General features: G+C 37.1%; 1 protein-coding gene across 1 annotated transcript in view; it reads right to left on the reverse strand.

Moving 5' to 3' along the window:
- ncam2 (neural cell adhesion molecule 2) overlaps positions 1 to 26,878 on the reverse strand; it is a 159,071-nt gene that overhangs the window by 35,776 nt on the left and 96,417 nt on the right. The window contains exons 2-7 of the mRNA XM_056755379.1: positions 19,105 to 19,179; positions 12,595 to 12,801; positions 8,623 to 8,766; positions 7,962 to 8,088; positions 4,680 to 4,687; positions 2,737 to 2,854 (exon numbers count right to left, since the gene is read on the reverse strand). Of these exons, the coding sequence (XP_056611357.1) occupies positions 2,737 to 2,854; positions 4,680 to 4,687; positions 7,962 to 8,088; positions 8,623 to 8,766; positions 12,595 to 12,801; positions 19,105 to 19,179 (679 nt within the window). The remainder of the gene's footprint in view (positions 1 to 2,736; positions 2,855 to 4,679; positions 4,688 to 7,961; positions 8,089 to 8,622; positions 8,767 to 12,594; positions 12,802 to 19,104; positions 19,180 to 26,878) is intronic.

The raw sequence follows: 26,878 nt of genomic DNA on the forward strand, positions 1-26,878 counted from the left end.
TCCAGGAGATTACAGCGGGGCTTCAGACTGTCATAATATTGGAAGAACGGGAAAGAGCGGAAATGAAATCTATTTAAAGCGGAGAGACCTGTGCGGATACAGGAAATGTGGAGAAGGGAATCAAATCTCAGACTCTGGGTCTGTACAGAAAGTCAGCGGAGAGAAAAACAGACGGATGTTCCATTCTGGTAGCTACTTACAACAAAATTGTTGCAATCGAGCAGATGCTTCGTCGGCCGGAGGACATTACATCACACTAATTGTAGTGACACTAATTGTAGACAAGTTTCGCTGGTGCATTGCTCAAGGGCACAGCGGTAATTTTGCAGGTTTGTGATCTCTGTAACATTCAAAGTTGATTCTCCGTAAATGGAATTTATCTTATAACGTAAATGTATATAATTATAAAGGGTCAATATTTGTGTTAAAAATTTATACAATTATCAACAATACAAAATGTACAGCCGCGGAAAACATTAAGAGACCATTCCAAATGTTAATTTAATCAGCATTTCTGGATGTATTGTGGCCATTCCAGTCCAGTGTCTGTTGAATTTGAACAAAATCAAACCTCAGGAGTGACAAAGTCATCCAACAGCAATGTGAAAGACCTCACAGCATGGCAAGACATTTATAACATTTTATACATTTGTTGGTAACACTTTTGATGACATAAGTCAGCTTAGTGAATGTTAATTTCAATGATTACTATTACTTACTGAACTAAAAAAAACAAAAAAATACTGTTGTATTTAATATTGTTAACAAAGATTCTTAAATGCTTTAGAAATGTTGTGCATTGTTAGTTCATATTAGCTAACGCATTAAATAGTGTTAACAAACAAAACATCAATGTAAAGAATTAAGGGTCATTCACATTATAACAATAATGATAACTATAAAAAAATGGGTTTTAAAAATCATTCTTCATTTAGCAGAATAGCAGAGTTCACATCACGTAATGACAAAGATACATAGAACGATATTGTTGGGATCACTTTCAGAAAGTTTTTTTTCCAGTTTCCAATTTCCAAACTGTTAATATTGACTATTGCAATGCTGGTTTTATGTCTGTAAGATATAAGTGTTTGGAATGCGATGTCTTTACGTTGAAAGATTTTGAACTGTTGCTAAAAACAAGAATAAATATTACTGTAGTATTGCTTAACAGTGAATATGGACTTGTTTTCTTTGCAGCATTTGAGATCTGAACTTTTTGGGGGAGAGAAATATTGTTAGTAGTTCACAGATTGATACAAAAACATACGTTTACCTAAACATTACCTATAATTTTTTATTTTCTGTGGCTGTTTCTACAAAAATTTGAAAAGTAATTGAATACGGGTCTTAAGTAAATATCAAAAAGGTGTAGCCTTACATCTATAGCATAAGTGGTAAACAACATTAGTACCGTTTCAAAAGAGTCTATATTAAAGGTCTTTAGCTCCACTCATATGCATTGTCTATTTGTTTATTCGTTTACTGCAATTTTATCCACAACACTTTCAACTCACTCCACAATTCTTTCTGGTACCCGCAATCACACAGACAAAAAGAAATGAGATTAAACTATCAGGTTTTAGGCAGGGTAATCTAATTGTTGGTGCTATTGTCATGTGCCAATGTATCAGTGAGTGGTTTGGTTATGCTCATTCATTAAAGGTCAACGCGTGAAAATGCTCGGCAGGGATCGCTTACATCTCGTTTATTCTCATCCGAGCCGGAGGTAATTACAGTGATTGTGAGGCTGTAATCAACACATTGGGCTGCTGTCACTCAAAACTCGTGAGGTACCAAAGGAATAAACGTGTTCGTTCAATTATCAAAGCCTATTCTTGGCTGAGCAACCCTTCTGCCCCTTTTATCTCTTCCTTTTTGTGTGTGGCACTTTACCTTGTCAAAACTCGTAAAAACATCTGTTTTCATTTGCATTCATTTCAATACTTTTTTTAAATCACTGTTTGGTTAAACAGGAAGAGCATCTGCGGTCAAGATAACATTTTATACACTTGTTGGTAACACTTCACAGTAAAGGCTCTGTTTAATGATATTAGTCAGCATAGTAAATGTTCTTTCAATTACTATTACTTACTAAACTTCAATATCAAAAAATATTGCTGTATTTAATATAAACAGAGATTATTAAATGCTGTTGTGCATTGTTAATTCATATTAGCTTATGCATTAAATAGTGTTAACAAACACAACCTTGTTGTAAAGAATAAATAAAATTATAAATTTTATTATAAAAATCCACATTACAACTATAACGAGACAGAGAACGATATTGTTGGGATCACTTTCAGAATGATTTTTTCAAGTTTCCAAACAGTTTCTGGCAGATAATGTTTGCTATTGATGATCACAATGCGTTTTTTATGTCTGTAAGAAATAAATGTTTGGAATGCGGTGTGTTTACGGCAGGACATTAGATTTGTAACGCTTGTATAAGTCTGTGCAAGCTGGCAAATCATATGCCTTACATCACAGACCCGAGCAAACCTTCATTCTTCAGAGAGCATCCATCCTTTGCTATCATATTTTGGAGAAAAGACGTTTGTTCGGGAATGAAAACGAAAGCAGCAGGTCATCTACAGTACATTAATAATGTTATTGTTCACTGGTGTGGACGCAAATATGGTTATAGTTATCATTATAATGTGAACGGCCCTTTACTCATTTGTATACATGTGTGTGTATGTTGTATTAAGAAAGACAGAGATCGGTTTGTCATACCTGTACCAGGTGACATCAGGTTCAGGGGAGCCGTAGGCCCGGCAGGTAAACGTTACAGATTCTCCGTAGTCTGCAGTGGCATTGAAGGATTGTTGTGGTACAGTGACGACTGGTGAAACTGTTTGAGAAAAACAAGAATGTTTGGATTTTTATCACCTCTGAATTATGCAAACACTCATTACACTTTCGACGACAAGAAATGGCAAGCTTTTATCGAACTTATTTTAAATGTTTTAAGTGCGATCCCTTGTGGGGTTTCACTACGTTTTTTAAATCTTAGCAATTCTCATTTAAAGCGACGTTTTATTCATTTACACTATGTTCTAATTTACACTTCTTCGGGACTGATGATTGTTAGCACTATGTGAGGTAAACTGGGGCATGAATGCTATTTTCTTTTCCCATTTTTCTCTCCTAGCATACTGTAAATTTACATAAAATATTGGAGTTTTATAGTGTATGCAAAAGTTGCAACAACAAGGCAAAGCAGCTGACAGAATTTACTTTTTGTTCGCACATGCCTGTGGCTACAACATAAACACTTTTCAAAGTGCTTCATCACAAGCCGGAGAAATAATGAATAAATACATAAGCTGCCCACAATTTCCCAATCAATATATCCAGTGCAGTTCACTTAATTATAAAGCCAAAGGTCAATGAAGACAGACGCAGAGGTCAAACAACAGGTCAACGCGGATGACATCAGACAAACTTACTCTAACAATCTCATAAAAACATAGATTTTTTTTGCAACACTGAATTTATATTCATGAGTAAATAGGCTTATCTTTTCCCAAGACTGTTTCCAGCTGAAGTTTAGGGTGCTATAAATGTGTGTGCGTAGGTATAAAAGTTCTTTATGTGCACTCCAATGTCAAACACAGCTAGTTTCCTTTAGCACAGTCTCACAGTCGACTATTGGAATGTGGGATTTTTTATATTTCCTTTCTCCTCAGAGAACTGTAAGGTGATAAAGTAATTTCAAACTGAACCTAACTCAATTTTGACTCATTCAGAAATTACTTTGCAATACCCTTCAGAATGAGGTAATTCACCTGGGAGGTGAACAGCTTTCAAACAGTTTCAATGATAGGCAGCAGTGTTCTTCGGCAAATTTCCTACGCCAATTTTTAAATACAGCATTTTGTTCTCGTTTTCCAGTTTTCTGTTTTGCGGGATGGATGAAGCCTTTCTGTCTGAAACGGGCATCATTTTGAATTACGGCTGGTTTAAAGACATAACACAATTTAATGGAGTGTGCGCCAGGGTAAAAAGATTAGATTAAATGAATGTTTTATTCATGGTCACTTTCAGCCTGACTTGGCAGTATATTAACAACCAACACATCTCTTATATCCTCTATTAAACGTCATAAATGCACTCACTATTTGCTTAAGTCATCACACATTATGGGTCATTCATTAGTTAAACTCAAATGGCTGACAGTCAGGATGGAATTAATGTCACCGTTCTTTTGACATTTATCATTAATCCATCATTCTGGACATACCTGTGACATTTATAACTCAATGACACAATTCACTCCTGCAAGGGCACTTTAGTTCAAACTAAAGTGTGTTTTATGTTAGTGTCATTGTAGTCAAGGTTCAATCTCGACCTTCACACAATGGAACAAACACAGTAAAAACATGCTTTCTTCCTCTAGTTCAATTGGCAAAACATGGTGCTAGTAATGCCAAGGTCATGTGTTGGATTCCCCAAGTCATAAAAAATGTATACCGTGAATTAACTGTATGACGTTGGATAAAGCATCTGCCAAATGTGAAAATGTAAATCTGGAGGAGGGTTAAACAGCCGTAACCTTGGAAACAGTTCTACAATTCAGCTAGACATAATGATGTGTGAGTAGGCAGGGCACTACAGAATGACCCGTTTCTACAAATATATACACAAAAGCTTAAATTTAACATTTCACGCGTTACTATTGTTCCTACAATGCGACTATGACTCACAGACACAACACATCACTAAGCTGTCATGCACTAAAAAAGGTTTCCAACGAGATTATCATTGACTTTCTTGCCAATCGATGCTTATTTTCCAAAGGCAGTAATCTAATTCAACCTATTCGGAGATACGCATGCTCAACTGAAACAGCTCCGTTAATGTGCGACACCATTGGGTATTAAGACATCAAATCAGACCAGCTTACCACCCGAAATAGACTGTATTGACCTTTAGCATCAACTCCAAGCATTCAATGACTAAATCATTCAGAAGAAATTGCAAGGTGCAAGAAGTGGTTCTTTTGAAGGGAAGTCAAAAACAGGATCGACACAAGACAAAAAAGCAAACTCTGTAGGAAAAGGTATTGAGAAATGTAACGTCTTAAACAGTCTCCTGCCTTTTAGGAGACAAACACCCCATTTTAAAATCTTGACTGACACACTGTACACATAAATAAAGAACTACTTTTAAAACATTTTATCACACATAGGTGTAAGAAGACAAGACTGATGTCCCAATAAATAATAAAACCCTTTCTTATATCTTATTACTGTATTTATTCATATGGAGTACAAAATGAATGTAAAGTAAAGCTCTGCCGTTCCAGATTTTCGCACACACTGCTAGTACAAAATATGTGACGTGGCCATCTCAAAGTGTCCACACTATTCAGCTAACAGCACACGTTCGAGCAACTTTGAAATGATCAGAACCTTTTCTGGAGGACAAAGACAGTAATTTAGTATTCAATTTCTAACAGTAGTGACCGTGAGCTTCTGAGCAGCCCCACAGAGTGGCATTTATTTCATGTCGGGCTCTGATATGTGTCGTCATGTCGGCTAAAGTATCGGTCACGACTCATTGAGTACTGTGATTGGGTCAGGAATGGAAAATTTGAAGCTAAAGAGACACCCCTTTGTGTTCCATATTATCATATTAGACAAGTACACACAAGAAGGGTGATGTCATTGGCCTGTTTCTTCCAATCGGACCACCCATAGGGTAAATGTCATTGAGATAACAAGATACATGGAGCTTTTGTGTCAAAGACCGGACTTTAAATTTGTCATGCGGAGGATTTTATTTGGCATATGACTCAATACGATTGTCACTTTGTCTTCTATAATCTTTAGGGCTTTTTAAAGGGGTGTTTAAACGCTGTTTCGTGGATTCTGACATCTTTACAATGTTAAATGTGCTGGCTTTTCACACTAAACTTGTCAAATGGACGTATTTCATAGTATTTCTGTACTCAATACACTCCCCCAATAGGTTTCGTGGTGGATGTTATATAAACGGTGGATATAACGCTTGATTTGCAGATTGTTTGAAACTGATAGATGGAGCAGTCCGAGCGCTAAAAGATGGCGTATATGATCTTGAAGTCATATGCCTTTATTTTGTTGGGAATCAGCGAGTAAGTGCATAATGTAAACAACACAAACTTTTAGTGAATCAATGCGATGATGTATTGTGTGCTCGTGATCACACTCCTAGGAGGTCGTATTTTTCCGGAAATCGTACAGATGTATCTCATACTCGTCTCATACTGTATCTCATATATCTTTTATGAATGTGATAAAAACTAAATACTCTTCGAAGATAAAAAGTATATAATAATACTCTAAAGGTACTCAAGATTAATGTGAGATTGGCAGAAACTGCGAGTTTAACCGGAACATTAAAAATTTGATGATGCTGTTAGTGTTGATTTGTCTGAAAAAATTCAGTAAACATGTACTGATGTTAAAAAACTGATTAAGCTTCTTTCACATTGCAACACATAAGGAAGAAGTGTTGATCCAATTTTGACTTCAATGAAATCAAAAGAATGCAAAAAAATTGTTTGGTTGAATCGCTCAGTCCAGTTCAGAAAACTGACATGAATAAAATCAGTCATGGTAATCAAAATTGCATAAAATAAAATAGCATAGGGTATTAATAAAATAGCAATAAGATAGTATAAAATGATTGTAATAAAAATGTGTATATATTATTGCAGTAAATACAGACTAGTAAAGACTATATATCTCCATATTAGGGCTGTTCAATGATTAATCACAATTTATTGAATAAAAAGTTTGTGTATACATATAATACATATTTGTGCGCTGGGCATATTTATTTTGTATTAATAAACACATACATATATATATGTTATATATATAGGAAATATTTGCATGTATGTATTATTATTTATATGAGGGCTGTGAAGCAATTACATTTTTTTAATCTAATTAATTACCTGATGTTGCGATTAATTAATCTTATTAATTGCAACTTAATCACACGCCAAAATAAAATTTAAAGCAATAATAAATCCTTACAGAAAGTAGCTTCAAATGTTCAGAAGCTAAAACAGCCATAATTTTGTTCTTTTTTAGAAAACTGAATTATTATAAGTAAAGAACAAAACCGTTTGGTTACTAACATTCTCAAGAAATATCTTCCTTTTACCCAAAGAAGTAGTAATTCAAGTTTAAAATGACATAAGGGTGTAAATAAGCTGATTTTTTGGGGGTCAAACATTCACCAATTTTCGTATTGTTTTTATTTTACTTTTTTATTTTAATACTGTTAAAAATCTTTGAAGAATTAACAACTGCCAGTAGGGGGCGGTAAATGGCATGAATTTATTAGATCCACTGAATTTGTGTAGGAATGTGTGATTGCATAATAAAATTAATATGAGACAAAAGCTCATTCAGGGTTATTTTTGCACAGATATCTTTCATTTTAGGTTCTTTCTGACAGTATTCTGGATGTTATATATCTCGCAGTAAGTTGCCTGCATCATATAAGTCACCAGTGTAAGATGACCAACTCATGTCTGTGGTGGGGCGGGTGTGTTAAATGCAGTAAAATTGTGTTAATTTTCCATAAATCTTTAATTATAATTAATGTGTTAAATGCACCGCCCTAAATTATAAATACTTATAATATATTAAATATACTTAAATCATATTAACATTTTTTTATTTTTCATAAATATAAACATGGATGTTTAGGAATTGATACAAAACTAATATACACAGTGCAGAGACTTATATTATGTAAATACACTTTTATTCTGGATGCGGTTAATTGTGATTAATGGTTGAAGCAGTTCATAATTGACAGACCAAGACTAAACATATTACACATACATACCATATTACCACACCACACAACTATTGCGATTCATTCCATTCATGCTGAACTTCTCTCTGGCTGCCACTGCCAAATAAACCTGACTGCTTTCCAAACTCACCATTTACAACCAAATGATGTCCCGGAAGTCGATCTCTCCCCTGGCTTCAACTCTGGCCTCACATCGATATATTCCTTCATCTGCTTTAGTCACTCTTTGGATTTGCAAATTGTTGTTCTGCAAGAGCTGAAACTCTGGAGGGCCGAAGATTTGATGATGTTAATGACAGTCTCCTTTAAAGCATCTATATTTATCACTGGCTGAAATCACATTCACATGAAACACACATGGCGACCGAGCAACTCGCTTGTTAACATTTGTCAACACAATGCTGTGATGTTAAACGCAGCATCTGACACTGAAAAACAGAGTTTCAAGAGCCTTTAGTTTCTTTACAAGGGCCAGGTGGTCTATAAACAGTCTATAAATCGTTTGCCTTAAATCTGGCAATGTCACAACAAGAATAAATACTTGGAATAAATTTGGCATGTTTTCTGCTGATAGAGCATATATATTACAACAAATATAACGTAAGCAGAGCCTGTGTCTTTATCAGTATAGAAATAAAGCTAATTTAGTTGAAATGTTGTTTATAATTCATGAAAAAAAAAACTGTTCAGATACAGTTTAGAGAAAAATTAACATATTATCAGCAGATATAAACATGAATGTATTAAAATAAACATTAAAGCCTTCTGAAGCTATTTAGTTTAGCCATGATTACTTACTCTCACTATCTTCCATGATCTCCATGTTGTTATAATACCAGGCGACCACAGGCACAGGGGAGCTGGTGACATCACAGACCACTTCAGCCACATCGCCTTGTCGAAATTCTTGAGGAGACTGCACGTCCCTGAATGTCAGCTTCTCTGTAAAATGGCAAAGAGAGCGACAATGTGAAATGCTACTAGGCGATATAGATGATCCTTACTGCATATTTATGGGCATAACAGACATTATTTTCATCTTAGTGTGCTTCCTAAGAAAATGTTATTTAGACTGGGCTGCTCAAAGACACCATAATGTCACGTTTAATAATCTGCTTTGCAAACATTAGACGCACCTCTCCAAACAATAACATCCTTTTCTGTACCCTTTTAACTGAATTTATTCATAGGCCTAGTAAACACTCAAAGGATATTAATAACATATATTGTGCGTCTATAACAATAAAATTAAAACCAGTCGAAAAAACACCCTTTTATATATACCATAAAATAATTTTGAAATATAATATAGTTTTGAACAATAATCTCACTTACTAATAGTAAGAATGTGCACAAAGCGAATACCATAACTATGTTATTGTAATTTACATTAGAGAATTTAAGTCTTATTTAAGTTACTTCAAAAAGGCAGTAATGTCTTAACAAGGCAGGTTGCAAAGTTGAGTAAAAGTATTCAGTTGATTTTAATGGAAGTCGACTGTCATGCTTTCAAGGTGGATTGTGGGATTGACAGCAGTGCTGAAAAGCTTTCCTGTAGATCAGTGGTAAGAGCATTGCGTTAACAAAGCAAGGTCGTGGGTTCGATTCCAGGGGATTGCAGATACTTAGAAAACAAAATGTAAGTCGCTTTGGATAAAAGTGTCTGCCAAATGCATAAATGTAAATGTAAAAGCTTACACACAGAAACACTACGGCACTCAGGCTTTGCGAAAAGCATTGAAAAGGTATTTCGCTGAAGTGGAAACAAACAGTAAGATTCTCTATTTCCAGAAATCTCAAGTGTGGTGAAGGTGTTGAAGTGAATGTAAAGCGAGTTATTTGTGCTTTACCGAACATATGTCGCACATTCAAGATATAACGATTGACTAAGATTAGACCTTATATTTTACATTAACACTATTAGTGTGCTGTTTGTACACTAGAGGGAGCAAAGTAGTACGTTTTTCAGTAAAAAAATGCATGACATCTAAATATCTTTAAGTTTTTAATTAAAAACAAAAAATATCAGACTTCACCTCACATTCCAATGAGCCACCAATACACAACAAATTAAACAGAGGTTGGGTTGAAAAATGGGTATTGAAATTTTTTTTTATAAATCGTTACAACAGATTAAAATAACTCTTCAGGATGGGCTGTATGTTGCAAGCAAGGAGTGCAGAAGGACTTTAAATCCATGCAGTCTGAAGATGAAAACAGATAACACGAGGGCTTTGGAGGCCCATTTTAAGTCTCCAGAGAGGAATTACCGAGGAAAAAATCAATAAAAACAAGGGAAATGTCAACATCCACAACAGCTAATCATAAATCATGCGAGTTCCAGATCACTCCTGATCATTCGCAGTCACAAAGCAGAGATTGAATAGAAATAATCCGTCAAATCACATTGTGACACACCAGTACCATATTCAGTTTGTGTGGGAAGCTGCTGTAAACAGCTGTGTGTAGCACTGCAGTAGATGAGGAGATGTCTTCAGAGGGTTGGTAGATCCCGCACACTCTCATCAGCCCGCCGGCTCTGCGTATTGATCAGTGAGTCGTGTCTGTTTACACATGGCTCCCACTGCTCTAAATACAACTTTTAATGGAACAGAGAAATGCCAAGTCTGGTACAAAGTCAACCAGAGAGATGCAATCTCATGAAATATCTCCTGAAAGTTTCGCAAAGTACACTAATTATACGCACTGCGGATTCAAATATGATTCCCGTACGTTGAATTTGATGAACGTTTTATGTAGCCTTGTGATACCCGTGCATATAAAGTTGAGCACGATTTTTTTATAGCCTTCTTCATGCATTTCATGCAAGCGGTCTGCAAACCACATAGAGCTCATCGTTTTGTTTTACTTCGTATACTACAGATTCTCTAGTGTTTTAAGTTGATTTAAAAACAAAAAAAATATGTTACTTAGATAGAAAGGCTATTTCACTAATAATATTTTTGGCATATTTGTCACCTTGTGTTCCCTACACTAGCTTTTTAAGCTATACACCCTTCATCGGTGCTCTCTGAAGTCCACACGTCTCTGTGGCTTTCTCACTCTCTCATTCACGCTGGTTGCTCTCTGTGATATGGTAGCAGCTGTCTGCTTATTGAGGAAATCACATTTAGCTTTACATCAACAGATTTGTCGAACATCTTGGAATGGAAGGCGTCCATTCATTGTGAGGTTTTCCTTTTAAAGGCTTTCGGGCATCATCTATTCAAAGGGGAAATCAAAACAGCTCTTTCCATGGCAACATTTCCAATGCAAGCAAATGGTGAAAGGGTTCTTTTTGTGCGAGCACACATAATGTCCTTTGCTATGTAATGGATTCCCAAATAGTTCTGCCAAGATGTCTTTCCATTGTAATTTGCAGCAATATACAGTACTTTTGCATTGTTTTTATAGCCGGGCTTGTAACAGCATGCTTCCCTGTAATATGCCGGATAAATCACAATTTAAATGTATGATAATTTGATGTAAAAGTTTGCATTGAATCTAAACTCTAAGAAGCAATGAGGACAGACGGAGGGTTACTGAATCGTGTTTTTTCCTGAAGATGAATTGAGCTGCAATTTTTGTTTGATATCTTGATTTGAGGGAAGGCTGAAATTGGAAAGTGTGTTATTGGAGACATTTGGAGGAAACGGAGATGATCATGTGTGTTTTTGTAGCTGACGACCCATTTCAAGACAAACATTTTGTCAGAACACATAGTGGTACGAAACAAAAAAAATGTGTAATTGAAATGCAAACTGTCACATCTTGATTGGACCACATGAAAAGCCTGCTTCATATTTTCTCTGCTCAAAAAGGCTTATTCGTAAAATTGAGATAAAGAAGACAATTATCTAGGCATTCCTAAATTTCAGCAGTGCCAGGAATGGCGCTACTCATGGGACAATCTCTGAACTAACAGGTTTCCCAGCACAGATGCGAGTCTGGGCTCTGACATTGATAGGGTGTTGGAATAGTACAGCATCCTGCAGTGCAGGGACTCCAGGCCTGCTGGGAAGACTTATTTGCTAGGTGGATGCTGTATGCCGAGTGCCTCATAATTTCCTGTCATCTACCATATAGTATTCTCAAAAGAACTTGCTACAAATTACAGTATGTGTACAATATATATAATCTGACCTAAGGGGAACTGTGCTCAACAAATTAATTAATAAGATGTAAAGAGGTTTGGATGCATGCAATATTAGTATTTAGCAATTGAAATAAACTTTTTTATTAAAAGGCACTATTTCTTACCTAAAGTTATGCTTTAGGACATATTTAATGTTTTTTTTAAACAAATTGATTCATTAAACATTTCTTAATCAAAACCATTATTGCTGCTACTTGTAATATAATCATCAATATCATTTACTAAATTATTAAGTTAAATATGTAAAACATACAATTACACAAAAATGCCCGCTAGGATATTATAGTGAATTGGCCTTTTGATACAATATGTACAATTATAAAGATCTTTACTGTTATACTCTGTTACTTGTTTGATGTAATTGCTTTATACTATATATGTTTTGGCATCTGTGGCAGTGCTTTCTGTGTAGTTAAGTTAATATAGATGGTAAAGTTAACTTCCGGTATGTGTTTGGTTAAAATATAACTATTTATTTAGTGTTTATATTAAAATGCTATTCTAATCAATTACATGAAAACGAATCAACAGTTATTGACACTACATCTATTTTAGACTGGGATGACAGAAATATGTACGGAAAGTTTGTTTCTTTTTGTGTGTTCAATACTCACGGTAGATCTCCAGCACCACTGTGGCCTCTTGCACATGGCCCTGTGCATCGCTGGCCTGGCATCTGTAAATGCCAGCATCTTCAATTTTGGCATTATAGAGCGTGAGTCTGGAGCGAATGCCTTCATTGTGCAGGGCCACCCGCTGAGATGGGACCATCCGCTCCCCCTGCGGGTTATACCAGTCCAAATTCACAGGCTCTCCGATCACTACAAGCAAGGACAGATACACAATTATGTTATCATTATGACAGACAAAAACTCCCCTTCTGACATTGATAGGCAGTCACAGGTAGCCTCGCCTAAATGCATGCTATTGGTTGAGACTGCTACATTCAGCCAGACTTCAGTTCTGCACATTCTCAACCAATGGCTTTGAGTGTAGGGCTGTACTTACCTGTTTGGCCAAGCAATGGAAGACGAAGACAGTGTTTAATGAATTAGTCATTTTTTTGGCAATTCGCCTATTTAACAATATGGCCACAGAGACTGGAAGTAGATACAATTTTTTTTTACTATCGAACTGCTGCCATAGCCATTCATTCATTCATCCAGCTTGTTTGTTTGCTCACAGCCATTCAGTTTATTTACCTAAAGCCACACATGCATTTGTTGTCCGAATTGTTCATGGTTTACTGGGAGTAAAAATAGGTAAAACATACATAACAAAAACATTTTTTTGAGCGATTTATTTATTATCAAGGTCTGATATATGTTAGACAAATCAGCATAAAGGGTGAGCTACATGCCTAACTTCTTCTAGTCTCCGCAACTGTTCTGTGATGTACGGAGCTAGAGCATTGACCTGACAAGCGTTCAGCCTACTTCCGGTTTAACACGTCACGCTGTGATTAAGGTCTATTATTTTTGGTTCGGCTAGCTGCACAAAATTACACATTTTCACTCTTCAGCCGCTGCTAGTGACATACACCCTCTCTGCCTCTCAAATACACACAATGCAATAAACAAAACACGTCATGTGCTGTGCCCTGCAGAGATTGGCTCCCCAAAACCATACATGGTACCTAGGTGCTTGACGCTGTAAATCCTGCGCTGCTGGAAGGTCATAAAAAGTATCAGCATGGTGCAGCATTTCTCTGCTCAAGACATCAATCAGTGGCACAACAGGGGCCTTTGGCTGCACTGTGGGGAAGCGTGAGGCTGCGGCTGTGGTCAGACAGGCATGCCAGAGTATGCAACAGGACCGAGCTGCAGCTCCACCACCACGCAAGCGATGCTGAGAGCAGCGGGGTGATATCAGTGAAGGAGCAGAGGCTGATCTGTGAGCTGTTGAAGGGGTCAAGGAGAGCTCACAGCAGCCTAATCTCAGGCTGCTAAGATGATGTTGGACCATGGATGGGTAAAGCCTGCTTTATACATGACGTATCCACACGAGCATGAGAATGCTCACACAGAAAACGATGCCATGCTGCGGAGCCTCTGAATTTTTGTAACTGAATTTGAGTTACAAAATCTAAGGTTGAATCTTGGGCTGAATCTAAAGGAAGGTTGACTGAGCAAGTGAATGTCTCAGAGGAAAAGAACTACTGGAAATATTGTTGGATGCTTTCTGCATGTGAAAGCTCTTAAATGGTATTTAGCTAGAAACGTATGGAATGTTGGTCCCTCACCAAACACCTAAATGCTTATGAAATCAAAGGATCTATTTATATATTTAAAGCTCAACACATGCAAATCATTTTAGATTGAATCCCTGAAAAATGAACGTGGTGACACTGCGATCAAAACATAGTATTGGGTTTTAAAGCATCTTATTTTTTAAAGATTTATTTTTGGCCGTTTGGCCTCTGTTGGACAGACAGTAATTTTGGAGAGGACAGGAAGCGAAGTGGATGGAAGAGCACGAACCACTCGACCATCGGCTCCGACTTTGTTAAGCATCTTAACCATGGCCGTAGCCAGCTATGAGGTCACCAGACCTCTGTAATTTTTCATATTGAAAAATAAAATGTGAAGCTCTGAATGAATAATCAGCAGCTTAAAACTCTTCTGAGTGTCTGGGTTACACGCATATATTTCAGTCTATACAGTTGTTTATTGTCCGTGGTGTAAAATATGGATTAATTTCAATTGATGCGGTGAGAGTGTTGTGAGTGAGTGTGCGTATGCAATCTTCAGACTGCATACCCATAATGACACACTTGCATAATGTTTTTCGACGCATTATCTCACAGCATGCCATTGTCAACTTCAGTCTTATAAAATAAATTCCCAAAATCAAAATGGTTGACAGTGAAAATGCTGGATGGCTAGTGTAAACCTGACCCCCAGGAATGGATTATTGACCAGGCCAATGGGGCCAAGGCTTCAAGGTTGCGCCATCAAGTTTGGTACAAAAACCCAACTACAATGAAAACAAAAGTTTATCTATATTTGATAAATGGGTCCCTTCACCTATACAAGGCTCTGTGGATACCCTGTGAGAAATGAAACGATAAACAAATCACAGCAACACAGTTTTTTATGTTACTTTAATTTATTAGATTAAATTAAATTTATTAAAAAAATTAAATTACAGCACATTTAAATTGCATTTTCTGAATCCTTCGCTTGATGACATTTACAGACATGTGTCAAAGAGGCATTTTATATAAAAAAATTGTATACATGTTATGCATTAAATATGTGTATATTTGACAGTTAATTTAAGACATAGGTTTCATACTCAATTGTAGATTTTTTGCTGTATAGCTAATATTAGACTTCTATTATACCTGTACAGATTATTCTTTGCGTAGTGCAGGCACAGAGCGAGAACAGTTTTAATATTCATTGAAACCTTAATTTTTACTTTCTATAACTCTGAATGCGCAGTTAAGGGAAGGAACGGGACCGTTTTTGACATGTAAAAGTATATACAATTTAGTGCATAGCAAAACTGTATGCATGCACTCGACCATACTAAGGCAAAACTGAAGTTGCCGTTGTTGCATAGGCGACGCTGTGATCATGAACTGTAACAAGCATCAAAATACATCTCTTCTTTGCATTTAAGTATTTTTTATATGTTATGTTTACGATATACTTATTTATTAATTAAGTGAAGTATCTTTTATTTAATTGGATTCATGCAGTGGAGTTTCACTAAACTCCGCCCTCTCCCGATGAGTTGTGGGTAATACCAATCGCTAAAGTCGGCATGAAATGGAAGAAGGTGAAACGACTTCTGAAATGAGAAAAAAATGTAGGGCGGGACTTGATTACATCCACTGACAACTGATTGGATCGTTGCAATCTGTCAGTCATTGCAGCCCCCCTAGCGTCATTCCTCGTGAACAGAAATGAAGAGGGGTCATTTGAGAGGGGGAGGAGGTTAAGGTTTATTAAAGATTACAAGTTCAATTTTTAATTATGATGTGCACGGATAAATAATTTATAATAAATACTTCACCTCTGTGTAAAATAGTTAATATGATCATTTTTAATTTCATACCGACTGTAAAGGAGACATGAACTGGCCTAATATATTGTTTTATACTGTTATATGAGGTCTACTTATGACATTTGTGTGGTTTTTACATTCAAAAACATCAAAATCAGTAAGTAATAGGTTATTTTCTACTCTGTAAGACATGTATTATTACGTTACACTTTCGCCCTATTCACACAGGATTAGTATTATCTGGGGACCTCGTGGGATTTAAAAAAGGACCTCCCCACATCTGTATCTGTAAGTCTGTGATTTTACTCAAATTTACTTATTTCCCAGATGTGATGGCAAAGCTTTACGTATAGTTTATATAGCCTATAGTTGTATGGTGTTTAATGATTTATGACTATACCTGACAGCATTTTAGACCCATGATTGTGAACCAGACAGAAGATCACCGCTTTACATTACTTTACAAATTACAGACATGGGCGATTCGCACTTGATTAAGATCACATTATTAAAAATGACAAGAGGTCCCAAGGTAAAACTAATCACTTGTGAATAGGGCTATCAGGGCATATTAAGTCTCTAACAAAGCAATAGTGCTAATAGTACAAAAATGTGTTTACGGACATAAGATGACTGCACCATTCCTGTCGGATCTAATATTGACGGCACAGCACTGCTTTTTAATTTTAGTCTCTCCGCAAACCCAGCATCGACCTGTGCCTTGTTCATAAAGGAATCTGTGGTGAAATGAAGCGAACAAACGCTCTACAAACCACGCTTTACTAATATCGGAATCCGAAGGAAGGTTAAGCAGTGACTGTGTACTACTACAACCAGGTACTGACTGCACAGTATTACGCGATCTTTAACGGCCTGTTTACTGCTTGCTCGCTCTATCTGGTTCCGTGCAACTTGTGTTACTTCAATACTGTCATGCGTGAACCAGTGGGCGGGGCTAGAGAAGTAGTCATTGATATTCTTTTGTGGAGGCGGTGTTCAACCTATCTTTAGGTGCCTTCCAGGACCTGGTGTTCACTAGGCCTGGTGTCAATAACAGTTGTAATTTCAGTAACAAGGGTGTTTAAATTCTGACACTTACAGGATGTTCGCTTGAATACGATTCCCTCTTATAGAACAAAACCTTGGGTTAAAATTGATGTCTTAATTCATGACCCCTTTAAGTGTCCATGGATTCACACTTCCAATTTTCACTGGAAACATTAGACCTTCCGGATACTTTGAGAATACCCTTTTCAGCATACTATGATTTTGGAAACATTAATTTGGGTTGGATAGTTTGTGAATTGGGACAAAGCAAATGTCCCTGTGACAGCATATTTTATATTAATTCACCAAGTTGGTTGGCAATTACAAACAGTGTTGTTAGGAAAATGAACTACATTACTTTGCAACAGAATTGTTTATTCCTATAATTATTATTAAAATATTATCAATATTGGCACTTTTACCATATTGATGCTGCTGGTGTTTCACAAAAGCAATAAGCCTCACTATCCATGCATTACAGTAATTTTATTATGGCCTCTAGTGGCTTTTTGCTTCAATGGACATATGTATTGAGTGTTTATATTAGCAATAGTATATGGAAGTTAATGTGCCTATTAACACGCCTTTTGCGCTCTTTCTAGCTGTTTTTAAGGGTAACGGCACCTTATGGTAGAACCTGCTAAATTACTAAAAACTGGCACAGATTTCAAATCAGCATTATGATGCTTCTATAGCGTGCTTTAAAATCCAGGATTAACCAAGTTTACAATCCTTAGCTTATAGCTGCAGAACCATACCAAAATGAAAGCACATTTAATCTGTGCCAGATATAAAACGATTTGGAGATCTGAAAATTGGAAATTCCACACGCACACCCCCACAGTCCCTGAGGCTATTTCTGAAGTTGTTTTTAAAGGGTGGCACACCGTTTGCAGCGTCGTTGACCTGGACGTCTGCAGGGCATGTGAGCCACAGCCTGATAACAGTGTGCTAATCACCAGCAATCTGGCTGTCGTCCAGCAGGGGTCAGCATGCATCATCCTGTTTAAAGCATACTGTCAGGTAACGCCTGGAGCTTAAGAAGCAGAGCCCTACAACCTGACTACACCAGTTCAGCCATGTGGAAAAAAACAACACCACAGAGCCTGCCTGACATAATCTCCCCCTCCACAAATGGATATCCATAATCATTTCCAACAGCACACCGTCTATGTACAACTTTGCCTGCAGTGTGTAAGAGGAGTAAGGCTTAACAATGCAAAGAGCTGCTGTTTACACTTTACTGGTGTTAAATGATAAGCAACTGCATGGAGCCAAAGCCAGTTCTTAGGGCGCACTAACACACAAAATGCATACAATAACAAACTTTTCCTGTTAATGAGCTCGGTCTTGGTTTTTAATATCACTTATGGAGGGAGACGCAAGATATCTTTTAATGGGAATCAGTTCCCACCAAATACACAATACATCATCAATATTTATAGGGATACTTCAACCAAAAATGAAAATTCTGTCATCATTTACTCACATCTGTATACATTTCTTTGTTCTGATGAACACAGAATCTATCTGGAAGAATCCTTTTAACCAGACAGATTTTGCCCCCAATTGACTGCTGTAGTAGGAAAAAATACAGTGGTTGTCAAAAGTGACCCAAAACTGCTTGCTGATCTACATTATTCTAATGAACAAAATCAATGATAAAGTCATTTTTCCTACGATGGGAGTAAATGGGCGGGGGGCAAGATCTGTTTGGTTAAAAGCATTCTTCCAAATATCTTTCTCTGTGTTCACCAGAACGATTTTAACGAAATTTATACAGATTATGATGACGGAATTTTCAATTTTGGGTGAAGTATCACTTTTATCTTACAAAAAACAATTATCAAGATTAAACGTATCTTCCCTTTTGCATAAATCACATTAAAAATGTGTTTTTCACACTGGTTTAGCAAATGCACATGTGCAGTGTCAAGTAAACACCCGATAAGATCTAGAAGGTGAGAAGGTGAGACTTGATCTTTACAGCCATAAGAATCTCATTCGTATTTCTACAGCAGTTAGTATCATCTTTTTCTGTGAAGTAATGCAAGAGGTCTGACCTGTGCATGTGAAGAACTTGGACTCGCCGACGCTGAGCTCCACTTTTTTTAGGGAGATTGACACCTGGAGGACACCTGGAAAACAAAGAAAAAAAAGACACAGTGAGAGACATCAGGGGAGGCAATCTGAAATTCAGAACAGGGACACCGAGTACAACAAGACTGCTTCACATGTTCCTTCCACAGAAATCACACCAAACCACAGGCAGCACAAAAAAACAGCTTTGCAAATAGAAGAGATGATAGGGTACAGGGAGACTTCTATAAGGCTCCACCTTCCAATCACTTCAATCAGGCTAGCCAGCCTGGAACATAACACCTGGTGAAAAAAAATGAAAAGGACACAAAACAGACAAAACTTTGATCTGTATTTCTGTTTTTCTTATACAGTACATGAACTGATCTTGCATTGCATTCACAAAGAAGGAAATGCAGACGTTGATAGTGTAATTTAAGCCCCTGAATCAAATGAATAATTCAACTCAGAAGTATGCAATTTGCAATTTTATAAACCACAACATGGAGGATTACATAAGTTCTGCAAGCTGCGTAACAAGATGGGAATGAATAGCATCACTATACATGCAGACCTGAACTGGCTTTTAAAGGTGCTTTAATTTTTATTTTAGATCATTTAATGGTTGTGCAGGGTGATACGATGGTTCACACGAATACTGGTGTGTATTTAAAAAAAATATTTATATACCGCAATATCGGTGTATGTAGCCTAAACAACGTGCGGAAAGCGGCGCAGAGCTACAATGTTTCAGTGGGGTCCCTTTTCACTGTTGCACTGTGACCAGCCATTCACACAGAATGTGTCTTTCTAGGCCGTGGCACTACTGTGTCACTGTCATAATTATTCTATAGAAACATATGCTAAACGGAGGCGTTTGGATGTTCGCATGCGTCTCGTGCATGAGCGGTAATGTTACATAATCAGTTCGCGTCGCATCGCATGTGAATCCACCATAACACAGGTGTAGCAATTGCAAGGTCGCACAACGTTATATTAAGTACACTCACAAGCAAACATATTTAAAAATCGATCGTGTTTCCCTCATACCTGCTCAATATAAGCATATAACATGATGTGCTTTTAGTTTCAACTGTTTCTCTGTATGCTATAATGAGAAATAAGGGTAAGCAGAGGAAGGAGGATTGACAGCGTGATGCGATCGCTTACCTCTCACATATCTAATCTAAGCCACAAAATATGATTTCAGGAAATCATGAAGCCATTGTGACTATATAAAACACAGCAGACATCACATGCATGTTTTAATTGTACATTTTTTACTTTTTTGTATTCTACTATTTAGGCAGACCATGGTATTAATTTTTGGGTGGGTTCTTAGAGCTCCTAACTCTTGAAGTTGGGAGCACCAGTGCTAACAAGGAAAAAAAGGCAATTTCGAACCCCGTCCTTTATTTAATTGCTTAAATATTATGTATGCAAGTAACATTTGCAAGCTATTCAGATTTTAAAGAAGTCTAAAGTTTGCAGTTATAACAGGGGAAGGGGATTGTTAACATTGTGTAGTTCCAAGTTGTTTGCAAAATTTTCACATTTAAAAGGTTCTGTATTTTGACTGCAACTGTCATTTATCCTGATTCCTTCATTCCATCATAAGTGCCACCTCTTTATAAACAGTATTATTTTGTGGGACTTGTATAATACTAGTGTATTATTCTACAATATTCACTCACCATGACAGTATAAATGGGCATTTTAAGTCAATCAACTGCCGTATTTCCTCTCTCAATCAGTAGAAAATGTGATTTAAAGAATACCGTCATGCACTGGGAAACTGGTATAAATCCGGAGAATAGCGTTTACATTAATTTATGGTCAAACCACTCAGCGCTAATCTAAGGGCAGAAATGCAAAACAGTATACATATCTTCAGAGGTGTACAAAGAGCTTATATAATGAAGCGTTATAGTTTTATTACCTTAGAATATGCTATTTCTATCTACATACACCGCGGGTCCCCTTGAATGGAATTCGACATATTGGTTCTACAGTAGCCCCGAATGGACAAACTGCTCTACAGAGCGCGTTTCATAAATATGTTATCTCCTTTGGCAAAGAAGAAAAACATGACAACATCTTAGTGCTGTGTCAACCACTGAAGTGCTAAGAAAGTGATGAGTGGAGCCTTTGGTTGCAATTCGCAATCTCACCACTAGATGCTGCAAATTTCATACACTGGACTTCAAAAAATGCACAAAGTGCGTCTGACCTTTGGGAAATGTTCGGTTACAAAATTATTTAATCATCATTCACAAAAGAGTTTTTAAATAAAATTCAGTTTACTACCCACTTTCCACAAAAAACACAATGGCACAAGCAAATAACATTGACTTTTGTGAATTAAGTAAAATATACAATTAGTCTTATTTGCAAAATAGAGGAATGTTAGCAATGGCATTGTTTTTAAATGACTGATGACTCAATCATTTGAATCATTGCAAAACAGCAGTTCATTTAACACCTTTTTACACTGAAGTGTGTATATGTGACATGTTTTGCATTGAAATACATAGTACAAGTAGCACTATTAATGTCTTCTCAATGCAAAGCATCACTCCAACATCAGATTTAAGAGATTCGGTTATGAACATGTGCATTACACCCACTCTTCATATGCTCTTCTACCTGCAGAGCCAATCATATGGAGAAGACAGCGGGTGGTTCCTTGTTAAAGCCGTCTGTGGATCTGTGGCTCATGTGAGGGTAGCAGAGCAAATATGACCGAGAGAACATGGGTGAGCGAATGAACATGAAGGTGTCAAATGGCCAAAACTTCAGCTGTAGATGTCCATCCGAGAAGATAAGGACTTTTACACATTGGCCTGTGGCAGTCAAGAGCAATCAGGACATGCAGGCGCCCATTTTTACATTTCCAAAGCACACACATACAGAAACACACACTCACAGGGGAAGCAATGGCATCTGGCATAATGATTAATTACAGCACAGTGGGGCTGGAGCGAGTCTTCTGGATGGAGACAAGTCTGAGGGTATGTAAGCTGCTGCCCATAGCAACCGGAATATAATTACTCCTCAAGACTACATATAAAAAACAAGCCCTCTCATTAACTTTTTTCTAATTATTGTACTGTTCAAACAATGCTGCATATTCAGTGCATAAGCTAATGAATACAATGACTGTAATGTAAAAATAATCAAAAACGTGTGTTTTTAAAGCATGTTAGTTTCCAGTTATAAGCAGGATGTTTGGATATCACGTCCATTAAACATTGCCACGTGAGCACAAAGGACCTTTGGCAAAGTCTGCGTGCTATACTTAATCGGACTCGCACTCCTGGAACACATTTCCATATATTTGATTTCTCCTGAAGCAGAATTCACCTCAAGAAATGCATGCGTCAAAGAAAATGCACAACACTCAAACAAAAGCATTCATCTGGTAAAGTTTGTACACACACTAAAATACAAAGACAACTATAAGACAAACCCCGTCATAAATGACAGAGGTGAATCATGTCTACCTTAATTATATAAACATCTACATTGTAGATGCTATTTATACGCTCTTAGACATCAGGTCGTTCTGAAAGACTCTTAACTTCCTGTTAAATCTTAAGATCTGTTGGCTTGATCAGGAATAGGTTTGGGATATCTTTGACAGCTTCCCTCCAGGACTGAGACTAAACGTAATTAAAGCAATTAATTACTTCACGCCCACGCGAGACTCTGATTAAACCTTACTGTCTGTCAGCCAAATAATCTCATTAAACTGATATGAATCAACATTGGATTCAAAAATAAAGAACATCAGTTTTGCTCTCGAATTCGAAAGCTGAGATAAGGAAGAGAAAAACAAAGAGGACACGGACGTGTCAGCGCACAAATAGGGATGATTCAAAGTGCTGCTATTACATGGATCTGTTTTATGCAGTCGAACGCGCGTTTTTCGCGTATGTCTCTGTGACACGCAGGCGGAAATCAGAAAAGCGCAGGAGTTGCGAGATGAGGTGCCAAAGCAATTAGATGCGCAAACCCACAGCCAGCACATGCTGTGCCAAAGTAAATATGCAATGTCCAAAAATATCGACACCTGCCAACATATAAAAGAGTATCCAAGATAGAGCAGAAATGTGTGTTAATGACAGCTAAAAGCATGATGAATAGTGCAATGTGAATGAATGTTAATCACATGACCAATGAAAAACACAAATCAATGAAGGCCTGAAGTGCAGACAAAACAGCTTTGCTGTAATTTTGTAGTGCCTTTCCATTCTGAACAAAGTGTTCTGTGTAGGCACAGTAAGTTAGCGGCAATTAAGCAGGCAGCAGTGTAAAGCCCCTGGGCTACATCAGCCACTTATCCATCCACTATGAGCTCTAGATCAGTGGTTCTCAAACTGGGGGCCACAAGATGGATCCAGGGGAGGAACAGATTTTGTGGCATTTTAGGAAAGATAGAAATTTCTTATTCATTTGATGCAATCAAACATCCGTAAAACTGGTCTAGTGGGTTAAACCACTGAACTGGTAAATCAATGGTTGCTGGTTCGATCCCAGCAGCCACCACCAGTGTGTCCTTGAGCAAGACACTTTACTCCACGTTGCTCCAGGGGGATTGTCCCTGTAATAAGTGCACTGTAAGTCGCTTTGGATAAAAGCGTCTGCCAAATGTCTAAAATGTAAATGTAAAATAAGCCCATTGACCAAAATAATTGATGTTCCAGCATTGTATACCCGAATAGGCTTTGGTTCAATATTATTAATAAGTTTAATATAATATCACTTTATTTTGGGGGCCGTACCACGAAAAGGTTTGAGAACATTTATATTTACATTTAGTCAATTAGCAGACGCTTTTATCCAAAGCGACTTACAAGTTGTGTTAACAATGGAAGCAATTGGGTCAAACATAAGGACAACAAAAAGCATAAGAGCAATAAAAGCATGTCTCACAAAGCCTACCACAGTGGAGGCTTTGTGAGACATGTTTTTATTGCTCTTATGCTTTTTGTTGTCCTTATGTTTGACCCAATTGACCCAATACAGAGCCAAGTTTAGTTAATATAAGCTTAAATAAGTTTGCTATTTTTTATTTTTATAATGTAGAAAGATCATTCAGTCAGGTGCAGACGGAAGAGATGTTTTCAGCCGATTCTTAAAGATGGCGACAGAATCTGCTGATCTTGTAGCAAAAATGTGGAACCACTGCTCTAGATCTCCTACCACTATAGAGATAAATCTGCATTGAATGAATTCCTTCTAAAGAATTATTGACTGAGTCAACCCTATATGAATCAGGCTCTTATTCACAAAATGTCATATGTGTGTACAGGTGGAGCCTCCATTGTGGGATCCAGATGTCCCCACAAAGAGTGAACCTAAAAAGCACTTATACTGATGGGACAAGCCGACAGTACCCATGGTACCCCATAAACATACTAAATTATGATGTAAAATTATAAAAATAAGGGTTACGTTTAAGGGGATGGTTCACCCAAAAATGAAAATTCTGTCATCACATAACACTTGCATTCAAAACTGTATGACTTTCTTTCTTCAACAGAACACAAAATAAGATATTTAAAAGAATGTCGGCACCCGTTCACTTCTATTGTTCGGACACAAAACCAAATAGATCTCTGTCTGTCTGTCTTTCTATCTATCTATCTATCTATTTATGTATCTATCTCGAGATGGTTGTTATGTTTATTTATGTTTATTTTGTGTGTACAAGTGCAGCTTCTATGGCACATACACAACCAAGCACTAAACATGTGTTTTTAAATACATGAATACATATTTCCCCATGAGTGACTAGTTAACATTAAACGAAATTACTTTAAAAGAACATTTTGCAAAAATGACTTCCCAATGCTTGCTGTGAACCCACACCAATGCACTCTATTAACACCATACAACTTGTTAATTGGGAGCAACAGTCAATCACTTCAAGTTACTGACTTTATTCAAATAGATGAAATATACGTAGGTTTGTAAGATTCTTTTCACGTAAGCATTCCTCTTTTAGTGGTTACCGCTTCTTCAGAAACTGACCTTGTCCATCTCCTCTGAATTCACTTCTTGATGGTATAGACAGCATTTGCAAAGCCGTCTCTCCCCTGACATAAAACTAGATTCTACCACAGAGCTAAATTAAGTGCTAGAGAGAGAATGCCAACATTGGCCTCTCTCTTCCACCTGTCACTTCCTGTGCATTCCCTTCACCTGAAATGTCACGGTAATGACTGGTGAAAGATCTTTTTCTGTCCTCTCTGCCTGCTTACGACTCTCTCAGGGGAAATGATCAAGGTGGAGACTGCTGATAACCCAAAAAATAACCAACCAACCAAAGTTACTCTGGCTGAACACAGACTGGATGGACCACATGAGGAACCAAAATAGAATCTTAAGGATATATTCCGATAAAAAGGCTCAAGCTCTTGAGAAACTCCTATAAATAGAGTAAAAGTAGAAATGAGCATGAACTTCTTCTCTTGGAGAAGATGGCTGACTTTCTTAAATAAAGCAGACAATGCGCTTTTGTGTACTGTACGGTGGGGGACGAGTCTTATCTGCTCCAACTCAAATGGATGCAAATACTGCGACTAATAAAGATATGGATGGTAGGAGCTTCTTTTATGTTAAACAACCTAAACCCACGCCACACTAAAAAAAAAAACATCCCCATTGTAGATTGCAATGGCCAAATGAGCTTATTCAGACTAGCTATTAACTTTAAAATCCATTGTTTTTTCTATTTGGCTATTTTCTATTTCTAAAATGGTATGATTTTAATGCATTTGCCCTCCCCTTCCCAAACAAGTCTGACAAGAGCATGATGGGTAGTGTTTACTAACGTTCTGGACTGAATTCAGATTCAAATGAGATTGTATGTGAAATAGAGACACATGTTGGAAATGTTAATTGTTTTTCTTCTCCCTGCTGTCCGGGTCCTGCTGTGTTAATTAAATGCGAAGACATTTCTGCTTATATTGTGTAATGAGATGTGCTGTTCTTCTCTCTGTGATATTAATCTGACAGCAGACTAAACATGAAGAGAAAGAGGAAAAAAACAGAAAACATAAAACGGATAAAATTATAAACTTTTTTACCATGGTCTCAGGAGCATGCACAGAGTTACTGTGTACCCGTCACAATATAACGCAAGGTGTTAGATTAGGCGAGATTTACAGGATGGGAATGGTTAAATAGGAACCTGGGAGTGTTAACTATACTACATCCTGTTAAAGCGCTGCTACTTATTTCACTTGCCAAGAGGTTAGCCAAAAAGAAAGTCATTTACAAGTCTTATAGGTTCTCTGTGTGAATTTTAGCGGCATCTAGCGGTGAGGTTGCGAATTGCAACCACGGCTCACTTCAGCGCTCACCCCTCTCTTTCAAGGCACTATGGTCACGGTGGCTGACACAGCACTAAGATGTCGTCACGTTTTTGCTTCTTTGCCGAATGAGATAACATACCTTTTATATTGTGTTTACGAAATGCTCTCTGTAGAGCAGTTAGTCTGTTTAAGGCTGCTGTAGAAACAACATGGCCAATTCAATGGAAGGGGACCTGAGGTGTAGGTAGATAGAAATAGCTCAATCTAATGTAATATAAACATAACGCTTCATAATGTAAGGTCTTTATACACATCTGTAGACATAGTTATATGTATATTTTATTGCATTTCTGTCAAAAGATCTTTGTCCTTAATCTTACATCCTACTACTCCTTTAAAGATACAGTGCCAAAACTATCCTGTTTTACTCTATAGG

This window comes from Triplophysa dalaica, chromosome 8 (genome assembly GCF_015846415.1).
Source record: "Triplophysa dalaica isolate WHDGS20190420 chromosome 8, ASM1584641v1, whole genome shotgun sequence".
Lineage (NCBI taxonomy): Eukaryota > Metazoa > Chordata > Actinopteri > Cypriniformes > Nemacheilidae > Triplophysa > Triplophysa dalaica.